General features: G+C 44.1%; 1 protein-coding gene across 3 annotated transcripts in view; it reads right to left on the bottom strand.

Moving 5' to 3' along the window:
- LOC131300425 (F-box protein PP2-B11-like) overlaps positions 1-26,716 on the bottom strand; it is a 36,530-nt gene extending 9,814 nt beyond the window's left edge. The window contains exons 1-3 of one of the 3 annotated variants that reach the window (XM_058326270.1): positions 26,371-26,716; positions 21,744-21,862; positions 6,777-7,575 (exon numbers count right to left, since the gene is read on the bottom strand). In XM_058326270.1, coding sequence (XP_058182253.1) covers positions 7,143-7,575; positions 21,744-21,862; positions 26,371-26,631 — 813 coding nt within the window. In that variant the 5' untranslated portion in view covers positions 26,632-26,716 and the 3' untranslated portion in view covers positions 6,777-7,142. Of the gene's footprint in view, positions 1-6,776; positions 7,576-21,743; positions 21,863-26,370 lie in introns of those variants that run through there. The other 2 variants (XM_058326271.1, XM_058326272.1) reach the window with 2 other exon arrangements.
- Positions 26,717-27,018: the final 302 nt, after the last annotated feature.

Genomic DNA, 27,018 nt, shown 5'->3' with positions numbered 1-27,018 from the left:
TGGATCATTAGAGTGGGTGGACGTACTGGACAGTCTAGTCCATTTCCATGGACTGGAGAGGAGCTAATTCCATCAAAGAAAAGGAAGGAAAAACAAGGGTCAAGGGGAAAGGAATCGACAAGATCAAGACTAGAGAGAGAGAGAGAGAGAAATGGGTGGCTTCTCAAAGGAGGAGTGAGGACATTACGGTGAACAAAATTACAAACAAGGGTGGAACCTTAGTCACATTATTCTTTCAAAATGTTGTGTGCTTCCGCTCTCAATCCTCGCATTACACTCAAACTCTCAATCCTCGCTCTCACTAAATTTTAGTAAGTTGAGATGTATTTCAAAAACATTTTACCGCTCCTGCTCACGCACACACGAATTATGTGACTTGGAGTCAGGGCCGGCTCTAAGCTAAGGCAGACAAGACGGTGGACTTAAGCCCCTTAATTTTGAATCAAAACTAGGGCCCCAGATGGATTTATGTAATATATATTTAATCTAGCGCTTATATAACAAATAAGTGTTATATAAGCTAGCTAGCCCAGTGGAAAAGCATACTTTTGTTATTCAATAGGTACATGGTTCAAGTCCTAAGGCCTCTCCTTTTCTTCCCCACATGAATATTTTTTTGGGAAAATGACGGTCCAGGACGTGTTTTGATAATTAATACCCACCAAGGACTTGCTAAGCAAATGTTCTTAGCACGTCCTTGGCGGGTATTAATTATCAAAACACGTCCTGGGCCTTCATTTTCCCTATTTTTTTCTCCTCACAAGTTCATCTTGGGCCCAGAGAATCTCAGGGCCGGCCCGGCTTAGAGTGGAACCAAAATACTTCTCCAGTCGATGGTGACCGACTATAACTGATTCGTACAAAAATGACGACTATAATCAAAGTGACACCCACAAAATACCTCTGTTACCCACCCTTCGCCGATGGTGAACAAAATCACACTCTTATATAATATAAATAAATAAGATAAACAAAAGACGATTAAAGTAACAAAGAAAGAGCAGCAAGGGAAGGAATGGCAATGAGAATTACCAGTTTGCCGCCGTCTAGGAGGAGAGGAGAATCACATAGACTCAAGTACAAGTGCTTCTTGGTGGGGAAGGCCACAGGAGATACCGATCTCGACATGATTTGCCGATAATCGGACGACAGAAACTTCTCCCACGCACCATCCGAATCGGCGGCTGCTTTGAATGGGGATGAGATCGCCGATGATCGGCACGCCTCCCGAGGGGAGGTCAGGGACAGAATCTGTGAGATGCATCCTTCCGGCAGCACGCAGAAATTGTCCGACGACTACAATTTTAACATGAAAATATGATCCAACGATCGTTTGAATGTTTTATTACCTTATTTGTATGGCCAGATATTTCTGCTTTGTTTTATAGTGTAGATTTCATAGACCACTTTTCGTGTGGTGGGATTGTCGTACCTTTATTGTTTACAATTATTAGTTTTATTCTAATTTTATAAGTTCAAGAAAATATCTTTTAGAATACTTTTTAAGTGATTTTATTTGTATCCAAAGAGTACATTAATTTATACCTGTATGTACATATAATGAACTTAGGCCTCGTTTGATTCGGGAATTAAAATAGCCCATGCGCACGAAATATTATTAGTTCATTGGTGACAAATCGTATAGAACATTTTTTAGTCAAAACTCTATATATGCTTAAAAATTTAATAGGGTTGATTTCTTTTATTAAAGCTATATTATCTACTTACTCATAAATTTAAGTAGATTTTCATTTACCTTGTATATATTAAATTATATTAAAAAAACTAGTCTTTGAAGTGCAAAGAGGAGGGGAGGGAGGGCATCTTTATGGAGGACTTGGAAAGTAGAAAGCAAGGGCGGCTTTACTAGGCATTCAGGGGGTTTGAACTCTCTGAGTTCGAAAAGGCTGCTGATTTTGCCACTTCATTTTTTGTTAACGTCACTCTTCTGCAAGTGTATCAGCCTTTTCGAACTCAGAGTGTGTTCAAACCCCCTGAATGCCTAGTAAAGCCGCCCTTGCTTTCTACTTTCCAAGTCCTCCATAAAAATAACAGTGTGTGTTGGCCTTACCCTAAAACTTTGTATGGGCAGGGTGATTCACATGATTCATATTTGTACCACAAAATCCCATAGCATATCCCAATTGACAAGAGTATGAGTTGCCTATGTCATTGCTTTTAGAGAATTACACTAAAAGTCATGCTTTTGTATAATGGATTAATGATTGTTATTTATTAATCAGTTTTATCCCTTTTTGATGAAAATCTTTTATGGACAATATTTGCATAATATTATTGTATGTTGCACATGTGTGTCTTTTGTTTTACAAAGTAGATGATTCAGTGTGTAGAGTTCGGCTTACACACAGAAAATCAGATCATCGGTTTTTGTGAAATATAAGATATAGTTCATGATCTTAGATGGAACTGGACACACCATCGGTAAGACTGCAATATAATGTTCAAGTAGGTCTGTCTTGACCATGGGCAACGATCTAGTTCCAACTCATTGCACTAGTACACTTTTGTGTGTATTGAACAAGACTCATTGAGGTAATTGTCTTTGTACTAACTTTATAAGACAATTAGAACTCATGGTTATTACGAATAATTATGCTCTTAATCCAAAGATAATTAATATATATCTAATGTTGTTGACTTTGATTTATTAGATAGTGAGATCTTTTTCAAGGTCAATAGTCTCAGTGAGTTGGGTCATAAAATTATATGTATAATAGATATTAATTATTAATGGAATCCATGTCCCGGTAGAGAATGATGATACCCCATTGAGTAAACTTATAAGTTTCGATTATGTTAAACCCTGCAGGTGTATATTTTTATCCAACATATCAGATAAATTAAGTGGACAGTCTCAAGAAATTATAGATGTTGATTAAATATAATTGCTGGTAATTTAATATAATCAATGGGTATATGTAATCTTAACGTGGGGAGATATTTAAGTATTTAATATCATGGAGCTCATAATATAATTGAAATAAGGATGGGAGTGCAATTATAATTTTGTAGTAGGGTGAATTATAATTAGTGTAACAAGAAATAGAATCCTGGTGGAATTAGAGTTTCTTATTTGCGATGGAAGCCCCGACTTTGTTACTCCTTGGTAGGGATGGCAATCGTACCCACCCCGCCCTGATCGGGGCTGGTTTTCCACCCCATTTTCAGGTATCGGGTCGGGGTCGAGGTAAAAATTTCCAAACCCGCCCGGGTTTGGGACGAAAGTGCCCCGCCCCTAAACCTGCCTCGAAATTACCCGACCCGACGCGCGCGCGTGTATATATATATATATACACATATATTATTTATATATGTATATATACTTATATACATGTTCTTTCATTTTTTTAGAATTAATCCAAAAAACAATGTCTCTTTATTGTCAAGTAGCCTAATTAAATTTAAAAAAGAAATAAAATTTGATATTTATTGGTGTTTAGTGGATTTTTTTATAGGAGTTTTTAAATATTCATCCTCAAGCGTCACTCCTCATAAGTTTCCATGCATCCTTTGACTTTTTTGCACTTATGTTTTCATCCTTCCTCTTTTTTAATACCAATGATACCCTTACATATAAATATGCATAGCAGATATTGCCTAAATAGGTGGCATGTAATTAGGTTTTATGTGATTATGGTTTCCTAATTAAATGGGATTTGATTGATGATTTGAAAATAACGGGGGATAATTCAACTCTTTGTTATCTTTTTTTCCAAAACTTTTTAAAACCAACTGAAATCCATTCCATTCCCTGTACACACCAAATCTCCATTGAATAAACACATCATGAATGGAAAGAAATTTATAATAAGTGTTTCATGGTTAATTATATACATGATTTTTATAACATACACGAAACCATCGCCTCATATCATATTCATGACATCTATTCGCAATTGTGGAATCGATTTTATTATTAAAACATGACATATTAAGATCATGACGCAATTCAAATCAATAAACCTAACATCTGTTCCATAAAAACATGACAATCATTAATCCCAACAAATAAACGCGAAATCGATTCCACCATGAAATTGGTTTCATAAACACGACAGATTTCAAAAGATAAACTTTAAAATTATGGCAGATTTCATAAATTGATTCAAGTACCCTGTTGTGCAATCCGCCATGAACTTCAACCATGACAGATTTCTAAAAAATTGAACCTAAAAACATGGCAGATTTCATCTGCATGCACGTAATACAACCCCAAGCCTCCCCGCCTCGGTATGAACTTCAAAATCATGAACATAAAAATCTATCATGTTTCATGAATCTGAACATGAACTTCAAAACACAGCAGATTTCTAAAAACATGAACCTATAAACATGGCAGATTTCATCTGCATATACATAATACAACCCTAAGCCTCGTCGCCTCAGAGTACCTTTGTTTTTGTCGTCATCGGAGAGGAGTATCGCGTTCATGGAAATAGTGTCACCGGTGGAGTTTTTGTGGAGAAACAGATCGACCCCATGCCCCATCCGTGCATCTTCCCCATACGCCGCTGCTCCATGCTCGCCGCCGATCGCTGCTCACCACCGCTTGCCCTCGCTGCAATTTTGGGGGATTCATGTCGTCGTGGCCGCTTGCACCGCTGCTCGCCAATTACATGGAGATTGCACGAAAATCCATTTTATTATCCCAATCAACCAATTTTCAATCATCAACATCATCTACAAAGCAATAACATAATCATAAACAACTTCACCACGTCCATCTCCTAATACCCGCTAGTACATCACGGAAGAGTGGACACCGATGGCGATTGGACGACACGGCGAATCATTGAAACGCCAATTCAAATCATTAAAAAAATGAATTTGGGGCACTTAAGAACTAGGACCATTCAAAAATCGTTCATTCTCCTTTGATGACTAGTGTTTTCCGGCGATGTTGATTACGGACTGGCGAGGATGGAGGATTGAGTTTAGTGACGAAGGATGGAGGATGGACAACAGAGGATGGACGATGGAAGACGAAGTCGACGGAGGATGAGAAATAAATTCTCAGATTTGTTCTCTGTGAGGATGTGATATTGTGTGGTGGTTTTTTCAATCCTAATTTCAAATTACTTATAATAGTATTTGGAAAGCAAAAATTTAGGGATTTGATATGACTTACAATCAGAAAAATAGCAATTAGGACCTAGAAGATTTGAAATAGATATGGAAAGCGTGACTTTAGGGATTTGGTAAGTGTAGGTATCCATAAATTATAGTACGGGGCCTTCGAAGTTATTTTTCAATCCCAAAAATCATGGCCTATATAGGCTCCCAAAAAACAAATAAATTCCATAAATATAGTCCTACAAGCTGGTTTTTCAAAATTAGAGGATGAAAACATAACCTAGAAAAATGGCTGGGATGAAAACATACGTCGGTTAAGGTCTGAGGATAAATCTTTAAGTCTCCCTTTTTTAAAAAGTTTTCGTCAAATATTTATAATAAATTCTACACATAAAGAAATGGAATGAAGTATCTAAAATATTGATTGCAATTAAAAGTTTAGATAAAACCGCGACACCAAAATACAAAAAAAAATAATTTCAAAATTTTAATTTTCTAGATAATTTTATTCTTATTCAGCAAATTTTTTTTTTACTTTTTTACTTATACTTTAATTTTTAAAATTTTTATGGGGCGGGAACGGGGGTACCCCAAAAAAACCCGGGCGGGGCGGGGCCGGGGTATGCAAAAACCCGTCCCACCCCCTTGCCATTCCTACTCCTTAGGTCCCTAGGGTAGCCTTTTATATATGTCATTACGTTCTCTAGGTTTTCACATAATTTCATAATATACGGAATTGAGCTGAGAGAGAGAGAACACAGAGGTTGCGTTTGGTACGGTCGAGCGGAGTTCATAACATACAGCAATCGGTGTGCTGTAGCAGTCGGGTTCAACAACGAAGCAAGTCAACCAGCTTTCATTGCACATGAGTTGAGATAAAACCTAGTTTCGTCTCGTAGGATTTTGCTTTTTTTTTTTTGTTGTTATCTAATCTGTACACATTATTACTAGGTTCTAAGAATCGTTTCTCAACAATTGCAAAACCATCCGTCGAGGAATGGAAGCCATTTAGCAAACCCAAGCAACCACAAGAGCCCTACCTTAAGCCAGTGGCATGAAACCGGCTAGGCAGACTAGGCGTTGGACACCCTGGCTCGAAATGGGGTGTCACCGGGCGAGTACCATCATATGTGAGAAACAAACTTGTCCACCTACTCTAAGTAAGCTCTATTACGAGGACCGAAATTCAAGTACAAATTACAAATATGAATGATGTTCACCCACTTTTAATGAGTTACGAGATTTCCTCTCCTCGTACGACATGAATTACATGAATTGATGGATGTAACAGAACAAATGATTGTTCCATATATGGTGGTGTATCAAATGTGATTCACAAGTGTGATCACCAGAAGCGATAGAAACCAACATCTTTTTCCTTTTTTAGTTTAAGGAAATCAAAAGGAGACCACTGAACATTGTAGAGTCACCACAATCAATTGATTCTTGACAAGAACGCCGCCCCCACCGCCAACATTAAAGTTGATTATGCAACTGTTTGTCCGAGTATTACAAGAAAACAGAATAAATATCATCGTTTATGACAACATTCTTGAGTGCGTGTCAGTTATTAATAAAATTGGAGGACATACTATCAAGTACTCCACATTCACAACGCGAAGACAACAAATGTGCAGATTTAACCGCAAGGGACTGCCATACATGTCCGCAACAAAGAAGCATTTTCGATTTACAAAGCCATTCCAGATTGTATTAAGCACCATATTACTTTTCCCAGCATTGTGTACTCTTTTCAAGTGTTTCCAAGGCATGCCCCAATTTAAAAACAGAAAAATCAATTATGGAAGTTCCTAAAGCACAATCCCCCAAGCCTGGCCAAAAAAAGAAACAGTAGTTTTCCAGAACGGAAATCCATTCGCAAACCAATGCGTTCAGCTTGGTTTATTTAGTGGTATGGACACACCCCATCATAACATGTTCCATTTCAAGCCAACTATGTGATGAAATATTGTATATACTATATGGGCTTTAAAATCATTTCCCTCATTAAAGATAACCAAGCCTAAGCCGTGACTCTTTCTTTTCATTTATACAACAACTTTAGGCCGTACCTCAATGCCCTCCACAATAAGGCCAGTCTTCATACTTTCGACCTCCCTCAACCTCATCTCCACTTCACCATCATCTGCTACGTCATTGTAAAATTCCCCCAGTTCAATCTCCATCCACCCATCCTTCCTTGTCTGAGGGAGGCGTCCATTTTGTCCTCCACCCACAGATCTCAACGTCCGCAACGTCAAGAAAACGGTGCTACTGTTATCGTCTTCATACTCGTCTTCTCCATTTACAAATCTAACAGAGGCCTTCAGAGGAAGCGACTCAAGCCTAGAGTGCCTCTGGTCTGTGATCTTGAAAATGAGGTAAGCTGTATAAGTGGTGTTTGGAGATAGCATTGCAGTGCTAATCCTGCCCCAAATATCAAGCCACCACACATGCAAAAGCTGGGCCACCTCTGGGAATCTGCACAAGCTATGCACATCACTCTTGAATTCAACCAAGAAAAAACAAAAATGTTAGGATCCATTTGCATATATATAATGTCCAATTCTAGCCAAAAATATAAGAAGTTTTGCTATGGGTCACTTTTGAAACGAAAGTAGAAGATGGATTAAACCTAGGACTTAATTTACTAAGAATCCAATAACCTTGTGGAATTTTAGTCAAATGGCCTTTTAAAACACTCCGATTAATAAGAATCCAATCCAAGATCCTTGTCATAAAACTTTGAAATGCAGACTTTGTTTGGTTTAGGTTTTGAGGGAGGTTTAGGGATAATGAGTGGAGATGGATTGATAGAGAAATAAGAGTTACAAAATTGCAGAGAAACTTATTGGGGTCCCTGCTAAGAGAGGGGGTGGCTTTGGAAAACCAAAACAAACAAAGTCTCAATGTCCCCATCCATATGTACCCCTGTTAAATCTAAATTTGAGTAAATACTGGCAAATTTATTCTTTTGAAATCCATGTATATCCAAATAGTGCCCAAGTCTGAATTCAAATGAGAGCAAATTTGAAGGGAACTGTGGTGGGCATGGCTTGGCGAAGTGACCTAGGGCATGGCCACGTCACGCTAATGACAAGTCAAATCCATGGTCATAAGGGTTGGATGGACCGGCAGTGCACAGTGTTTGTTGTACCTCTGCCGGACCCGTCTTGCCGGGCCGAGTACACCCGGCAAGGGTGAGAACTAGGGACCAAGGCATGGGTTAGCCGTTCTCGGATATGTCTTTCTGTTCGGCGATGTTCCATTGGACCAATCGGTAATGAGAGAGAAGCCCGAACATAGCCGGGCTGTATCAATTTGCAGAACCGTCAACCACCGAGCCACCCCTGCCCCCTGACTTAAAGAGGAAGTCAGGTAGAGTCGAGTAGGTTGGGCAGGTGGCGTGACAGTATGGAACCAACAAGTGGTTGGAAGGTGGCATGACACCGTTCCTCCTATTGAATGAATGGAGTGCAGAGCTCGTGACAGGCTTTTGACTGCAGGCCTAACTTAGTGAACCAAGTGGGCACCAATCATCGAGCACGTGGTGTATACGCATGGGTTGGGCTCCAAGTTACCTTTGCCTATAAAAGGAGTACTCCACCTTCAAAATAAGGTAATGCATTCTCTCTCCAAAACCCTAAACACATCTTAAAAGCTTCCCTTCCCTCTTTCTAACTTGACCATCGGAGTGCCTATCTCGGACTCCCCATGACCCGGGTTTGGCACTGACGCGGGTGCTAAGTGTGCAGGTCTTAACCACGCTCAAAGAACACCAACCTAGCCACCATCCAAGAGGATTCAACTGGAGAAAGCACTACACCACAATTGGCGACTCTGCTGGGGAAAGACTATTGACTCAGACCTTGTGGTGAACCCTTTCTCCTCGCACCCTTTCTTTCTCCTTACCTCCTTGTTCAAGATGACTGACGCGGACGGAAGACTTCTCGGTCTCCCGCACTTCGTACCAAACCCCCAAGCTCTACAAGCCTTTCCAACTACTCAACCAGTACAGGAGGATGTAGGGCTTGTAGGCACCCCGGCTAGGGGGCCCGATGGCACCAATATGGTAGGGTTAACTGTCGCGGGGATGAGTAACCTTATTGTAGGAGTGGCTTCGTTTCATATCAACGGGGTCAACCACTCGGTGGGTAGCCTTACCCCTATTCCACCTCCTTTGCCAGACCTCCTGGTGAGTATGGCAGAGGAGCTACTGCGATTGAGGACGCAAGTACAAGAGCTCCAAGAGCGCCAGGGGTCTCCCCCCGCCTCTAGGTCTAGGGAATAGCGCCAAAAGAGGAATGCGGTCCACCCGTCCCAAACGGTCGACACTGCTAAGGCCTCAACCTTTACAAGGCTCGTCCCACTGTGTCGCCTTGACACCAATGGACACATTCATCTGGAGTCGAGACACCGAATGGCTTCTCACAATGAACCGTCCGGCGATGGCCGCACTCGCCGAACCCTACTACCCGAGACAAGCACCACGGTCTCGAGCATTTGGACGAGGGGATCTAAGGATAGGCGACCACCAACTGAGGTGGCTCGTCGGACAAGCGAAGGAAGGAATGTTGCAGAAAATTTCCATGACAACCATCCCACCAGGTCTCACAACCGCCGAGATGATTGTTACGCGGCCAGGTCTAGGGACCGGCGGAATGAAGACTGCGGGAAAGGGTTGGGACTCACTCCCAACAGCGTTCGCCGGGACACTCCGCAAGTCGTTCCCGGCAGCGTTCGCCGAGGCACTCTGCCGGTCCGTCCCAAGCACACAAGGAGGATAGCCAGGGTTGCTCCCTGAGGAGAGGTGCGAAGTCAGCAGCGGCGGCGAAGCCTTGACTATGGTTAACACCCGGACCGGTGAGAGAACCACCTACTGAGTGGCACAGCAGCACAGGGTCTCCCCACAAATGAAGGAAAATGTAAAGGCACCATCAGGGTCCAAGAAACAGCACTCACCTGAGCAAAGTGTCGGCGGTCGAGGACCCCGAGTGCCGCTATCCGACAAGCATTCAAGGGATGTCATCCCCGAGACGTACATCGCCCCTTCGGCAGTCATTTTGCTGAACCCTCAAGTCACGGCCGCAACCACAGCCGAAAAGGCGGGATCACCTTTCTCCAGAGCCATAACAGAAGAGATCCCCCCTTCCAACTTCAAGGTCCCGAAGTTCAATACCGACGATCCAAGATCGGATACTCCGACCCATGTTTAGCAATTCAGGTCTGTGTCTGCGCTCTGTGGACTTAGCGAGGCCATGATGTGCCGGACGTTCTCCTTAAGCTTGCCGGACGTTGCCATGCTGTGGTACACCTAGCTCAAATATGGGTCAATCAATGGCTTCAACGAGTTGGAGCATTCGTTCACATCTCGGTTTGTCACGAGCAATCGGCGGCCGAAGACTATTGAAACTTTGACGGACTTAAGGCGGAAAGTCGGCGAGTTGTTAAAGGACTACTCGGATCGCTTCTACAATGTCTACAACTTGGTCGAGAGCTGTGACTAGAAGAGTGCCGCCACATATTTTAAGCGCAGTCTGGATCAAACTTCTGATCTCTCCAAGGAGCTAATGCTCTGGCCGCCGGGCGACGTGTCAGACCTAATGCACACCGTTGCCCATTATATCGAGCTCAGGAATATATTGGGGGCTCTGGTGTGCCAGAGGTTGCCGAGTTGACTAAACCAGCGGCGAAGAAAGTAAAGAAGTAGGTCAATACCGTTGCCAAAAAGGACAGCACTAGCGATGGAGGCAATAGGGGAGGCGGCAAATTGTGGGACCAGCCGCTGAGAGATGGTCGGGACCATCTTGCCATCACCACCTATTTCAAAGAGCTCATTTTTCGAATGCTCAGCGAGTGCGGACGGCAGCCTGGATTCTAATGGCCGATAGGGGCAGCAGAAAAATTAGAGACTACAGATGGGCGTGAGCCGGACCGGTGAGTGTTCTACTCATTCCATAATGAACAGGGTCATTACACGATGGCATGTCAGCCGTACAAGCTCTATCTCGAAGAGCTTGTCCGGCAAGGGAGGATGGACAAGTGGATCGATCGGACCAAGTCGCCGAATGTGAGGGCCTGGCGCGAGCTTAGGTCCTAGAAGGCATTATACAATGTATACATGGTCCAATAGGTCAAAACTGGGCCAATGAGCTCCATAGTGAACTTTATCAGCCTTCACCTTTTTCCAAAGTGATGACGATACAGCCGTCTCCGAAACGCAAGATGGATGCTCGCGACACGTGGGTGATCACGTTCACCGAGCAGGACATGAAAGGGGTGGATTTTCCTCACGACGACGCTTTAGTCCTCTCGATACCTATCCAGCTGAAAATGGTCCAAAGAGTGTTGGTCAATAAGGCAGCTTGGCGGAAATTTTGTACTACTCAGCATTCAAGGCCCTTGGATTCACCAAGGATCAGCTATCTCCGGTGGACGCCCCTCAAGTTGGCTTTACTGGGATTCCGGTTTACCCGGTCGGCAAGATAGTACTCCCAGTTTTTGTTGGTTCGGTACAGCTAGATGTCGAGTTTATTGTAGTGAATTCGCTGAGCCCCTACAATGCCATCCTGGGCCGCAACTGGATGCACGACATGAAGGCTGTCGCATCCACACTCCACCAATGTGTTTGATTCATTGACGAGTCTGGTCGGCAAGAAACCCTCAATGGAAATCAAATGGCCTCCAAGAAGTGCTTTGTTAACTCCGTCCGAGGGAAGGGCAAAGCGAATTAGGTTCAATGGATTGAGGTCCCAGAACTGCCGGACGGAAGTGCGCCCGACAAAGCCATGAAGGAAGCATTGCAAGGACCTGAGGAAGTCAGCATGCCCGCTGGGGATAAGGCTGTTGAAGATTTAATCCAGGTCCCAGCCAATGAGGATGGTTCCAAGTTCTTCCTGGTAGGATCGGAGCTCGGCGACGCCGAGCGCAACCAGTTGATCCAGTTCCTTAAGGACAACATCGAGGTGTTTGCTTGGACCCTGTATGAAATGCCGGGCGTGAGTCCCGACATGATCAAGCATTCGCTCAACATGAACCCGGCAAGACGGCCTGTGGTGCAGAAGCCGCGCCGTGCCGCGCCTCAGCAACTCATGCTGAGGCAGTGAATGATGAAATGGAGCGCCTTATCGAGGCCGACGCGATACGTGAAGTCCAATACCCAACCTGGCTGGCCAACCCAGTGGTGGTAAAGAAGAAGAATGGCAAGTGGCAGGTTTGCATCAATTTCACCGATCTGAACGATGCATGCCCCAAGGACTATTTCCCTGTCCTTGGATCAACTAGTTGGTTCACACAACAGCCAGGCATGCACGGCTCAGTTTCATGGACGCCTACCGAGGCTACCACGAGATAACCATGGATGAGAAAGACCAGGAGAAGACGGCCTTCATCACCTCCAGGGGGACTTACTGTTATCAAGTAATGCCCTTTGGATTGAAGAACGCCAGAGCCACCTTCCAGCGGATGGTGGCCATACTGTTCAAGAGGCAGACCGACCAAATCATGGAGGCTTATATAGATGATATAGTCGCTAAGAGTCAAGACGTAGTAGATCATCTACTTCATCTCGATGAGATATTCGAGATCTTAAAGAAGTTTAGCCTCGAACTCAATGCGGAGAAGTGCGCATTTGGCATCGAGTCGGCAAGTTCCTCGACCATCTGGTCACTCGCCGAGGGATCGAAGCCGACCCGAACCAGATCAAGGCCATTCAAGACCTCCGGGCTCCGTCCAAGGTGAGAGAGGTTCAGCGGCTCACCGGCATGGCTTTAACTCTTAATTGGTTCATTAGCAAATCTTCGGATGTTTGCCGACCGTTCTTCCAATCGATTACGGGTAGTCGGAGGAATTTCCAATGGACGGCTTACTGTGATTGCATTCTCGCCGAGCTAAAAGTCTATCTATCTCAAGCCCCTCTACTTGTTGTTTCGAAGGACGGGGATGACCTCTTTCTTTACCTTGCTATATCTGAGCATGCTACGAGCTCGGTGCTCGGTGCTGGTAGGCAGGAAGGCACGGAGCAGCAACCAATCTACTACGTAAGCAAGACGCTGGTCCCACTGAGACGCGCTACTTGCCTATTGAGAAATTGGCTTTGGCGTTAGTTACGGCTAAGAGGAAGCTCTTACTGTACTTTCAAAGTTATACCATCGTGGTCATTATCGAGTACCCATTGAAAGTCGTCCTTCACAAGGCCGATTTGTCGAACCGAATCTACAAATGGTCCAGAGTTGGCCAACTTCGACATTCGTTACCAACTTCGAACGGCCATCAAAAGACAGGTATTGGCGGACTTTGTCGCCGAGTTCACACCAGGCCAGGTGGTGGATGCACACGCCAACGGACCCTTGTCGAGTAATGAACCAGCCGTGCTAGCTCCCGGACCCCGGTTGAGCCACCCAGCGCACGCTTTGTTTATTACCAAGTGTCCCATCCCGGCTCATCGAGCGAAGTTATTCACTGGACATGCCTGGTGACTGCATGTCGACGGTGCGTCCAATAACCATGGGGCTGGAGCAGGAATTGTTTTGGTTTCTCCGAATGGGACCATGCATGAGCACGCCCTCAGCATTGGCTTCCCTGCATCCAACAACGAAGCTGAATACGAAGCCTTGATTGCCGGGCTTCGACTCGCCAAGCACATGGGTGCCAACGAGGTGCAGGTTTACAGCGATTCCCAACTCGTCGTCAATCAACTTAACGATGATTATGAAGCCAGGGATGCAAGAATAAACAAGTACATGAGCCAGGTCATTGCTTTGACCGGCTCTTTCAAGCATGTGGTCTTCGGTCATATCGGCAGAGACCTCAATTCACACGCCGGTGCTCTGGCTGGCCTCGGAGCCGTATGCGCTACGCACGATGGCAGTTGCACCATCGTTCTTGGCGAGGTTCCTTCATCGAGCTTTGAGCCAAGCCTACGGGAGGTCATGGACATTCATTTGGCGCCAAGCTAGATAGATCCTCTTATCTCCTATTTGAAGCATCCCACCCTCCCTAATGATCGCAAGGAGGCTCACAAGATTCGCTGCCAATCCGCCTCCTATTTCCTTGACCTCTCTGGTGTCTTGAACCGTCGGTCTTACACGGGTCCTAACCTTCGTGTGGTCCATGAGCGATAGGTGCCCGGCATCCTTAAAGAACTCCATGGTGGGAGTGTTGGATGCCACTCCGGCGGCTGATCCTTGGCCAACCGTGCTCTTTCTCAGGGTTACTGGTGGAAGAAGATGGTGCATTCTACTACCGAGTTTGCCAAGTGGTGAAAGCCGTGCCAAAAACACTCTCCGCTTCTTCACTAGTTGACCCTGCCCCTGCAGCCCATTTTCAACCCTTGGCCCTTCGCCCAGTGGGGGATTGACATTGTTGGGAAATTGCCAAAGGCCCATGGCGGCTTCACACACCTCATCACGACCACAGACTATTACACCAAGTGGGTGAAGGCCAAAGCGCTTATTATGATCACGACCGCCAACGTTGAGAACTTCCTTTGGAAACAAATCTTCACTCGCTTCGGCGTACCATATGCCATGGTGTCGGATAACGGCACTTAATTTGTGGTTGACGCCATCAAAGCACTCTATAAGAAGCACAACATCCAGATGAAGACGGCCTCGGTGTCCTACCCTCAAGGGAATGACCAAGCAGAAGCCTCCAACAAGGCCATATCCGCCGGCCTGAAGCGTCGCCTCACAAATAAACGCGACAAGTGGGCGGCGGAGTTACCAGACGTTCTATGGGCTACCACACCACCCCTCGACATGGCATCGGCCGGACCCCTTACTCTATGGCATTCGGCGTTGAAGCTATCCTTCCAGTGGCTAATACTTGGCCTACTGCACGTACCGTCACTTTTAATGTTCCGGCCAACGATGCTATATTGGCCGCCGAGGTGGATGGCATTGATGACCTCCGAGATAATGCCCACATTAAGTACACTGCTTATCAACAGCAGTTGACCCGGGGCTATAACAAGAACGTGAGGGCCCGGCAGTTTAACGTGGACGATATCGTTCTTGGGCAGGTGGTCCAGAAGAAAGACTTGAAAAAATTTATGCCCAAGTGGGAAGGCCCATTTCGGGTTGTTGAGAAGGTGGGCTATGGCTCTTATGAGCTATCGGAGATGGACGGCACCGCTATCCAACCACTGGAACGCTCAGCGGCTTAGGAAGTTTTATGGTTAACTTTCTTTCTGAATTTTTCTCTTGTGCTCTCGGCTGCTTTTGTAAAGCCTTGCGCAACTCTTCCGTTTAAATAGTTACTTCTCAACATGTTTTACTATTCTCTGATTCTCTTTGCTTTTTACCCTCGATGGAGTCCTTGTGATTTTTCTCAAGTCCTCGCATTAAGACCTGAAGGGCACCAAGGCACCGCTACATCCTGCCGAGAGCTTTTTAGTACTTATTCGGTGGAATAAGTCATGCCATATCCTGTAGGGGGCATGCTCGGCTCTTGCCATTCTTTTGCTTCGGCAGCACCGTATGCCGAACTGGCTGGTTTCTGCTGATGCAGGGGCTGGGGCTAGCAAGTGCTTGGGCTATTAACTAAGAACAAATAAACATTTGCATGAAGTGCAGAAATATAAGTCAAAATACCAAGAACCTTAAAACACCCGTCAATTTTAAGGGGCCTTTGAGAGCACCCCATCAAAAGCTTACATCTAGAGGGGCTCGGCGGTAGAGAATTGTTCTTTGCCGACCGCTAGTACAAAAAATAAATCAAAAAGTTACAAGAAATGGCAAAAGGTCTAGACTTTCGGCATCATCGTTGCTGGCACTAGGATCCGGCAGCTGAGAGAGGAGCAGGTGGCTCGGCAATTGGACCTCGGGCACGACCGGAGGTTCCCTCCAGTGATCAACCTTGGGGACCTCGGTGTAGTCAAGCCCGACGTGGAACCCTAGGAGGAAAAAGCTTCTGTGGGTTTCCACAACCCCCTTCGTCTCCCCCTCCTTAAAGGTCTTGGCGACCAGGTTCCGCACCTACTGTCCATAGTCTCGCCCGGCCTCGTTGTAGCAAGCATCGCTGGCCTCTTGAAGTTTTTTCTCCAGCTCCTCAGCCCGTCTCTTCTCCTTAAGCAGCCGGTTCCTCTCTTCCTTGAGGTCCTTGAACTCGGTCAGCAGCTTCTTCCTTTCCGCCAGCCCATCCGTTGCGTCGGCGACGGCATTCTTCAGCCTTTCGACTTCTGCAGTCGCCTTCTGCGCCTCGGTCCTTTTACTCTTTAGCTCCTCCCTCAGTGATTTCCTTGAGGGAAATGAGGGAGTCCATGTCGCTGTAGGCCTGGCTGGCACATTGCCCAACCTATAAAGAGTGGAGGATCATCATTTAAAGATGAATTTTTGGAACAAACAAAAAACATGGAGAGATGTACCTTTGCTGCAAGATGGCAGAGCTTGGCCATGTTGTCAGCCTTCCCCGTCTGCAGAAGCTCTATGTCCCTGGGGAGGGCAACCCCGTTGAGCAGTGTCATGGCTAGATGGGGGTTGTCCACCAGGCTGTCGGCGACCATGATTGTATGCCCGTCAGGACATTTGAAGTGCGGCTCAAAGATCGCCGATGACACTATTGCTTCCGGCTCGGTGTCCTCAATCGAAGCATGTCTTGCGCTGGTGATATCCACCTCATCCTCAACAGCCTTGGCCCTATTTTCAGCCCTTTGGCCGGTCTACCCACCGACCGCGTTGCTCGGCCGACGGCGACTAATGTGTGGTGGCAGAGTGGCTCCTACAGCAGGAGGTTGAACCTGTTGCTGCTGCGGCTGTTGCTGCTGTTGGAGGTTGGGTAGGTTGGAGGTAGAGAGGTCTTGGGCCATGTACTGGTCCCAGAGCGCCTCCCGGCAACGCTGGCAAGGTCCACCTGTTTCCTCACCGGCTTGCTTGTCTTTCCGTGGAGGGAAGCAGTTGTAGGTGGGTTCGTAGCCGAGTAGGGTAGGTGCATCCCTATCTGCGCACAGGAGGAATGCGATCAAGTTTGCCCACTTGCCGGAGATGTAGAGTCCCTTGTTTGGCACAAAGCAATCTGTACGAAATAAAGGAGAAGTATTAGTACGACGCAACAGTTTATGTTAAAGCATGAAGACAAGAAAAGCAAAAAAAATGTTGGAAGCAGTACCAAGGGCTTCCCTGTAGCCGGGGAACCCCCGCTCTCGGGGAATGTCGAAGGGCCTCTCAACTGCCGTGCCACTCCTGGTTGGGAAGGGATGAGGGTCTACCGAACCCCACTCGAAGTTGCCAGATACCCTCACCAGGACATTCCCCCATTTCTCTGTGTCGTACAAGCGGTCCGCCAGATGATTGAACCACTACCGTGTGGTCAGGTAGTACTTGTCGTACGTCGAGTTCCTTGACACCACATACATCAACATCAAGTCGCCCACGGTGAAGGGCAGATGGTTTAGCTTAGCCAACCGCATCGCCAAGCAGAAGATCCGCCAGGTGTTCACGAAAACTTAGCACGGTGTGAGGTCGTATGAGGCAAGGAAGTATCGAAGGAAGGGGCTCATGGGGAACCTTACCCCTTCCGAAGGTGATGGCGTACAAGGGGAGGGTGATGAAGTCAGCACCGAAGGAGACTCTATTATCGGTCACCCTCTCCGCAAGGACGTCCTCCGGGATTTCGAATTTCTCCCAGAAACTGTTGGCGAAGCCCCTTGGACCATCTCCGTAGAAGTCGGTGTACAGCATCGATCCAAGGGTGGTTGGCAAGGGTGGAATAACGTCGATGTCCCTTGGCAGGCGTGGCTGAGCCTCTGCCCCTCCGTCACCGAGCATGGCCTGCGGTGGCCCCCCAATGTGGAGGTGCTAGCTTGGGCCCCGGTGACCATTTGCTCGGTTTGTTCGGCCTCCTGTCCCAAGGCGTGTTGGTGTTGCTCGCCCTCACTGTCCAAGGAGTTGCTCCGGCAGTATAGGATATCCTTTAGGGCCCTGTCGTCTATTTGAAGGGGGACGTGGATGCCAAGGATAACGGGCTGCTTGGCGGACCGAGCGAAATTACTCGAGCTTTCATCGAAGCTCACATTGCCCATCCGGCAACCCCTGCCTAGGTTCTGAATGGTCTCCTGGAGCGTTGGGTATGCGTCGGCGCCTACCTTCAGCGAGCCGGGGCTAGAGGAGTCCACATGCTGAAGACTTAAACAAAGGGGAAGAACAGAGTCAAAAACCTACTTCAGCATGGTCCTATCGCTATGGGTGTTTTCCCGGGGAAAAGCTTATCATCTTCACCAGGGGTTATTCAGCCTCCTCGGTGGAAGGCACGAGGCTTCACCAAGAGGGACCCTCTACGCCAGGTCGCGGCAAGGTTTGAAGATCCCCCGCCATGCTACGGTGGGAACCGCCGTCGTTGGCAGTTAAAGCGGCAGACTACGGCCAAAAGTGGCCGTAAAAGTTAAATGGAGATTTAACCAGTCCAAGTTTTTGGTGCAAAAAACGAGTTTTGAAACGAAATAACGACGATAAGTCATAATAGGAAGCAAAAACGAGCCTAAAGAGGCGGACAGAGTTTACCTGAAGCAGATTAAGCTGATCGATGGTGAGTGGTGGTGCAATGGAAGGCCATTGAGCAGAACAAAAGCTTGGAAGCAAAAGAGTTGCAGAGCGAGAGAGCAAGAGTGATTTCTCTTCCGCCCCTCCCCTTTATATATTGAACGAAATGGGGAGGGAGAGGGGGGAAAACCCTAGGGGGACTACGCGCGGGAACCCAAGCGACGCAACCCCAACCACTCTCGGAGTGCCACGTGGAAAGCCTGTATCGATCCGTACTCGCGGCGCCCCCTCTTCTGCCACATGGGACTCCATGCCGCTTCGGATTCACCCATAACCGTTCGATCTCTGCGCAAAGCACTCCCATCTGCTTCCTCTGCAACGAATATTCATCATTATTCCAAATTCAAAAAGGCTCTTTGATCCTCGTGAAGGCCCAATAAGTACTGCTTGACGGATCTTCCACTGGATGTACCCTCTAGGAAGACATTGGTTCGACTATGCCAAATTACTGAGGGCCTGGACGGACCACCAATCAACTCCTCCCACCTCCATCTAAGGTCGGAAGAAGTTGAGGGACTATTGTGGTGAGCATGGCTCGGCGAAGTGACCCAGGGCAAGGGCATGGCCACGTCACGCGAATGATCAGTCAAACCCATGGTCATAAGAGTTGGACGGACCGGCGGTGCACAATGTTCGTTGTACCTCCGCCGGGCCGAGTACACCCGGCAAGGGTGAGAACTAGGGACCAACGTGTGGGTTATTCGTTCTCAGATATGTCTTTTTGTTCGGCGACGTTCCACCGAACCAATCGGTAACACGAGAGAAGCCCGAACATAGCCGGCCTGTATCGATCGGTAGAACCGTCAACCAGCGAGCCACCCCTGCCCCCTGACTTAGAGAGGAAGTCAGGTAGAGTCGGGTAGGTGGGGCAGGTGGCGTGACAGTAGGGAACCAACAAGTGGTTGGAAGGTGACGTGACACCGTTCCTCCTATTGAACAAACGGAGTGCAGAGCTCGTGACAGGCTTTTGACTGCAGGCCTGACTTAATGAACCAAGTGGGCACCAATCACCGAGCGCGTGGTGTATACGCGCGGGTTGGGCTCCAAGTTACCTTTACCTATAAAAGGAGTACTCCACCTTCAAAATAAGGTAATGCATTCTCTCTCCAAAACCCTAAACACATCTTAAAAGCTTCCCTTCCCTCTTTCTAACTTGACCGTCGGAGTGTCTATCCTGGACTCCCCACGACCTGGGTATGGCACTAACGCGAGTGCTAAGTGTGCAGGTCTTAACCACGCTCAAGGAACACCAACCTAGCCACCATCCAAGAGGGTTCAACCGGAGAAAGCACTGCACCACAGGAACAGAATAGGATTTCACCTTAGCTACTAAAGTCGGAAACAGTTTCTAAACTGAACAGGATTCTGATGCCCACACCTCCCATTAGGTCTGCCAATAGACCAGATTTGATTCGGATCCGACCCGGCACAATTTGAATCAGATTACACAAATATCAATTTGATAATCCATTTAATTACGATCCGAAAATCCAAGAATTAACAGATCAAGTTATGACATCTGATCTCACCCGATTACATATATGATCCCGTGTTACAAATCTCCATTTAACAAATCCCTTACTCATTATTCTCTGCCTCGTTTGATTCGCGAATTAAGTGCCTGGGATAGGACTAATTGTACCTAATCCTGAGTTATCCCACGTTTGGTTCCCGAAATGACTGTCAAGATTATTAATCCAAGGATTAATTTTATCCCTATATGGGGGGTACTATATTATCCTAGGGGGAGGTGGGATTACATAGGATTAACAAAGAAGGGATTGTTTTCAAAAATATTTTGATGATATTGATATTGATTTCAAAAGTAATTTCAGAATTATTTTCTTTAATATTAATTTCAGAATTATTTTCTTCAATATTAATTTCAGAAAATGTTTAAAAAAAACTTTTTAAAAAATATATATTTTCAAAACTTTCTTATTTTTCAAAAACTTTTTACAAAAACTTTTAAAAGGAACTATTTTCAAAACTTTCTTGATTTTCAAAAATTATTTTTGTTAAAAAAAATACGAAAAAATGTTATTAAAAACTTTCTTTTCTCAAAAAATGATTTCAAAAACTATTATGTTTAAAAACCATTTTTCAAAAAAAGTTTCAAAATCATGTTTTTTTTTTTCAAAAAAAAACTTTTCCCAATTGTTTTGGAATAAAAATGATTTACCAAAATTATTATTTTTTAAATGTTTCTTTTTCAAAACTTTCTTTTTTCGAAAAAAATGTTTTTCAATTTTTTTTATAAAAAATAGTATTCCTTATCCCATAATTAATCCTATGCGAATCAAACAGGGAATTGGGTGAAATTAGGGATAAAATTAATTCACGACAAATAGTCCAGGGACTATTAATCCGAGGATTGTTAATCCCATCATTTTCGGTGACGATGAGGCAATTGCATCTCTTTTCGCACCATGGGAAGGTTAAATATGGTTCCTGAGTGGCGATTTTTATGACCGATGGATACATCTTGGCTTTTCAATGCTAGTAGTTTTTTATTTTTCTTTCTTTTCTTTTCTTTTTGTTATTTTTTCGTGATTACGATGTTTGAATTGGAAGCAAGAATTGTTTTTTGGAGTCATACATTTAGATGTAATTCTAAGATTTCGACTGATGAATTTTGGGTTTTTATGCTTAATTGTTGAATAGGTTAAAAGGAATCAGATGGGATCGGATATCCAATTCTTCGGATTCGGATCCGGATGCCCTTAACGGATTTGTGAAAGTCAGATTGAAATCAAATTGGATCATTTGTAACAAGATCATATTCAATCTCGTCGGGTTCAGACCGAATTTGGTTCAGTGGCAGGTGTACCTCCATCCCATGATAATATCAGATTCTAGCTCTATAGGGAAAAAGGTGGACACTAATGAAGGCCATATACAAGAATGAGATTACCTCAGGTGGTAAATTACAGGAATTAAAGTTGTGGCAACTAAATTATAATTTCCACTTGGATTCAGGTCATCTAAAGGTAGTGTTTCCACAAACCAGGTGTTGTGACAGGTGACATACAGGAAAATGGATGATCAAAGAAAAAATAAAAGAGTTTTTTTTGTGTGTGTGTGTGTGTGTGAGAGAGAGAGAGAGAGAGAGACCGAGACTCAGGCAACGATATCCACTTCCAGTATCGTGAATCCTCCTTCCAAGCAATGGCGACTTCCCGGGCTGGTAGAGTGTAACACTTCTTCCCGCTTTCTCTGTCTAACGCAAAGCTCTGGAATAAATTGTATGAAGATATAGCATTAGTACAAGACGCATACCAGATCGTCAAACTGTTGTTGTATATTGTAAGACTCTTTTTGTTTCACTCTATAATCTCTTAATGTAAAACACATGTTTCATGTAAATCAGTTGCAGCAAAAATCTATTATTGCTGCAATCATCTTCAGGAGTTCGGATATAGAGGAAAAATTCCAATGCAAAAATCCTATCAATCCATATGGTAATGACCATATCATGAACTAAAGCACTCTCCTCTGTGTTCAATAAATGCAAAACATTAGATATTGAAACGATAGCCTAAAAAAAGGAATTTTTTCATTGTCGATTGTAGGAAAACTCCATTAAAAGCCAAAGATTGTTACATGCCAAAGGAGAGAATCAAAACAAAATGAACGCTACAAACCTAAGGCAGTCTTTGACTTCATAGGCATGGTGATGGCAAAGCTACAAAAGCATTCCAACAGAAAGGTCATTGAATATTAGTGAGGAGTCGACACCTCAGATTTCAAAAAAAAGCTGAAGGACCCCCCCTTTTTTTTTTGGAAAGTAGCTGAAGGTCCTTTTTCTTGTAAATAAGTGTAGGCCGAAGGAGGAAAATGATTTCACAAAACAATTCATTTACCACATCTTCATGTATACAACAAACTGCGGACAAGGGGGAAACTGTTTGCGATAAAAATATGATACGGAAAAACTAACAGAGCTTGTCTCTTCTTTTTTTGGTGCAAACAGAGCTTGTCATTGCAAGTTTTCACCTGGTGCAAAAATCTCTAATGTTGCCCAATTTCCGTTAGACTTAGACTTCTGTCATTGCAAAAGCGATATCCAAACCAACCAGCTAGTATAAATTTATCAGTCATTGGATGCGATTTCAAAAGGTTTTGCGCTATCTAAGGTAACCAAATATTCCATGTTTATAGAAAATATTTAGTACCTAAATTATATATAAAAGAAATATATGATCCAACATTGTGTGAGGTATACAACACTATGAGAGTTGAGCTATTAATCTGATCACTATTGTCTTTTTTTTATAGGTGTCCGGGTAAGCTTATGCGCACATCGACTAATCCTAAGAGACGAATCTCACCGTTTATTAACAGGGTTCCATTTAAAGCAGCCCCAAGGGCGGAACCAGTAATGAATTATGCCCTGGGCTAACTTAATTTTATATCTACTAACCAAAAAGAGCCAAACTAGACATGTTGATTAACGGGATGTTTTCATATTGAAAAACGTAACCCCGACTCCCGTATAAGATAAGTATCATTAAATTTGACTCCTTGAATTATAGGAGGAGGTTGCTCATAACATTGGATTGAGAAGGAGCATCACTTTCTGATGTATTCACTCTTGATTTGAAGAACGACAAAAGAATTTTTCCTCCTTTTTTTTTATGATCTATTATAATTTAAACTTAAAAGAATTTAAACCTAAAAGACTAAGATTGTAAAAACCAATATGTTAAACTAATTTAAGCATTCTAGACTACCAGTGCTTTGCAATTAACAACATTAGAACAAATCTAAGGACACTAGCTAGTAGTGCTATGCAATTAACATCAAAGCAAATCTAAGCACAACAGCCAGTAGTGCCTCTGCATTAAACATCAAAACAAATTTAAGCACATCAGCCAGTGCTATGCATTTAACATCAGAGCAAATCTAAGCACACCATCCAAAGTATTTACCAACATTTAAATCTAAACACACCATCCAATGTTTTGTATTTAACAACATAAGTATAAATCTAAGCAAACCAACTAGCGCTCTGCATAAAAAGAGAATACTTGTGGATTTGAAGCATCGCGGATGAAAGTATTAGAATCTATCGAGCACGGGTACCGGTACGTGGTACGGGTACGGGAAACGGCAAAATCCAAAAAAGTAGGGTACGGGTACGGCGGGGGTACGGCATATTTATTTATTATTATTTTTTATAATTTTAATATGCTTGAGTTTTTATGTATAATGTATAGCTCATGTATAATCACATCATTATATTAGTTATAAAAAATTTATATATTTCTTAATAAAATACAAATTTAAAAGAGACCAGGGGTCGAAGTGCAAACTTTCATATATTTAGGGACCATATTGTTGCATATGATAAGGTATAAGGACTGGAGTGTAATAACCCTTTAAATATACGTATGAACCTAGGGCTCACAACTTCCCACATCGTCTCTGACTCTCTCGCCGTCGACTCTCTCTCTTTGACACTCTAGCCGTCGATCATCATCATCGTCCGACGTCTCTCTCTCGTCACCATCGATCATCGTCTCGCCGTCGCCATCAATCATCGTCTCTCTTCTCCGTCCGACGTCTCTCTCTCGCAGTAGCAGTGGATCAACAGGTTTCTCCCTTCCTCTCTCTTCTTCTTCTTCTTCTTCTTCGATCTTTCTTCTTCTTCATCTACTTATTCTTCTTCTTTGCGTACCCATCAGAGTATTTCGCGTACCCATGCCGTACCCTAAACATACGAACGTACCCGGTTCATTTCCGGCATACCCGGTGCGTTTCCGGCGTACCCGACCCGTACCCGTACCCGTACCAGGTACGTGTACGCCATTGTTTCTAGCGTACCGGTGCTTCATAGATTAGAATGGTATTTCAGCACAAACGTAAGAATAAATAAACCGGAGTATTTCTTTTTGCGTATCTTTATTAAGGAGTAATGCTCTGCATAGTAGAATACACCAACTGGGCTTATTTTATTATATATATACATATATATAGACACCTAAAAAAACACCTCTGATCCGAGCCACTCAATGTGATCAGAACGTGATTTTAAAGATACCCACGAGAAATCAACAAAAAAAATGACCGAAAAGGGTTTGATCCGAATAGTTTTTTATTGAACAGTTCAAATAATAACTGCTCAAATCAAGCCTTTCCCGGTCATTTTTTTTTTTGCTAATTTCTCGTGGGCACCCTTAAAATCACATTCTGCACACATTGAACAGTTCGGATCATAAAAATTTGATCAGGAACTATGAGATTGAGATCTGGAGTGTTTTTTTAGGTGTTTAATTGGTTGTCCACGGAACTGCCCTGACACACACACACACACACACACACACACACACACTCCAGATCCCTTAAGGGATCCCGGACGGAGTGATTGGTTGGGATTTTAAAAAGGATTTCGCGGATCCTAAGGCGCCCAAATTGAACCCGGGTCGAACACGGTTTCGGGTTACAACAAAACCCAATTCTTCTCATTTCCTCGGTAGCGTTCAAACAGAGAAGAGAGAGAGAGAGAAGAGAAACGATGAAGAGGAGAAGAACGAGGAAGAAGAACGAAGACATAGCAGATCGATCTGGACGCTACGACCACCACCACCCAGGTCTCTCTCTCTCTCTCTCTCTGTTTGAATCTCTCGAATCTGTTATGTCTTTTTAAGATCTGTGCGATTCACTAATTAGGGTTTCACGAATACATGTATCTCTCTCTCTGGTTCGATTTGGAAGAAATTTGGTTTAGGTTTTGTGACAGGAGGTGTTCGAAAGAAGCTCTTGCTGTGGTACTTCCCAATCATATTTTTTACTAATTTGTCACGGTCACCCTTAAAATCACATTCTGCCCACATTGAACAATTCGGATTATAAAAATTTGATCAAGAACTATGAGATTGAGATTTGGAGTGTTTTTTAGGTGTTTAATTAATTGTCCGCGGAACGGGGCGGTTCAATGGACAACTATTTAGACACCTAAAAAAACACATCATAGTTCCCGATCAAATTTTGATGATTCGAGCCGCTCAATGTGATCAGAATATGATTTTAAGGCTACCCGCGAGAAATCAGCAAAAAAAGAGACCAAAAAAGGCTTGATTTGAGCAGTTTTTAACTTAGATTTAATGAACGGTTCAATTAAAACCTGCTTAAAACAAGCACTTTCCGGTCATTTTTTTTGCTAATTTCTCGCGGGCACCTTTAAAATCATATTCTGCACACATTGAACGGTTCGGATCATAAAAATTTGATCGGGAACTATGCGATTGAGAGTTGGGGTGTTTTTTTATGTGTCTAAATAGTTGTCCATTGAACCGTTCCGATATATATATATATTCCCGGTTTTGGGGCGTTGACCTGGGCCACAGCCCAACCCAGCCTGTACACAGTTCCGCCCTTGGCTGGCCCTGGAGGAGTTGATAGCACAGGTTTCGAACCTAAGATATTAGGATGGAGCAAACCATAAGTGACAGGCCTTGACCGCCCGGTCAACCCCAAGATCACTATTATTTCGGTAGAATTCTCTGTCCTGTGAGAATATATATCTTTTACGGAAGTGAATCCTCCTCCAGTCGTTGAAATCTGAACCGTCTACTACTGCAGTGAATGGTTCGCTCGCGCGAAGAGACTTTGAGAAAATCCATCGAAGTGTATGTTTATGCATATATCAAGTGATAGAATTCATTAAACAAGTAACTGAGTACGATTTCAGTAACAAGAAAAGAGCAGCAAGGGAAGGAATGGGGATGGTATTTCCTACCAGTTTGCCGCCATCGAGGAGGAGAGGAGAGTCAAACAGACTGAAGTACAACTGCTTCTTGGTAGAGAAGACGACAGGAGATACAGATCTAGAAATGATTTGCCGATAATCTGAGGGCAGAAATTTCTCCCACACGGGATCCGAGTTGGCAGCCGCGTCGAACCCGGATGAGATCGCGGACGAACGGCACGCGTCCCGAGGAGAGGTCATGGACAGAATCTGTGAAATGCATCCTTCCGGCAACACCGAGAAATTGTCCATCCTCCTCTTCCTCTTCTTCTCCTTCTCCTCTCTCTCTCTCTCTCTCTTTACCTTCAGAAATGTTTTGTTGATTAACAAAACAAACCGCGTTAGGGGTGGGTTATAAATGAGTCAAACTATGAAGCTTGGTTTGAAAATTTAATGGGTTCCAAAAATTGTTCGAGCTTAGTTTGTTTATAAGACGAGTTGATCTCAAATGAGCTTTATAGTAGGTTTGGATTAAAAACTTAGGTGACTTTTAATTTTTTTTCATTTATTTGTTTTGCATTAAACTTTTTGACTTATTTATTCGTTTCGTCGAAAGAAATCAGAAAAGTAAAAAAGTACAATGATCGAAACTCATTATTTTTTTAAATAAAGACAAAAATAAGTCAAAAAGACAATTTA

The sequence above is a fragment of the Rhododendron vialii genome, chromosome 9a (genome assembly GCF_030253575.1).
Source record: "Rhododendron vialii isolate Sample 1 chromosome 9a, ASM3025357v1".
NCBI lineage: Eukaryota > Viridiplantae > Streptophyta > Magnoliopsida > Ericales > Ericaceae > Rhododendron > Rhododendron vialii.
Note: the sequence above shows the minus strand (reverse complement) of the source record. Positions and strands in the feature narration are given on the sequence as shown.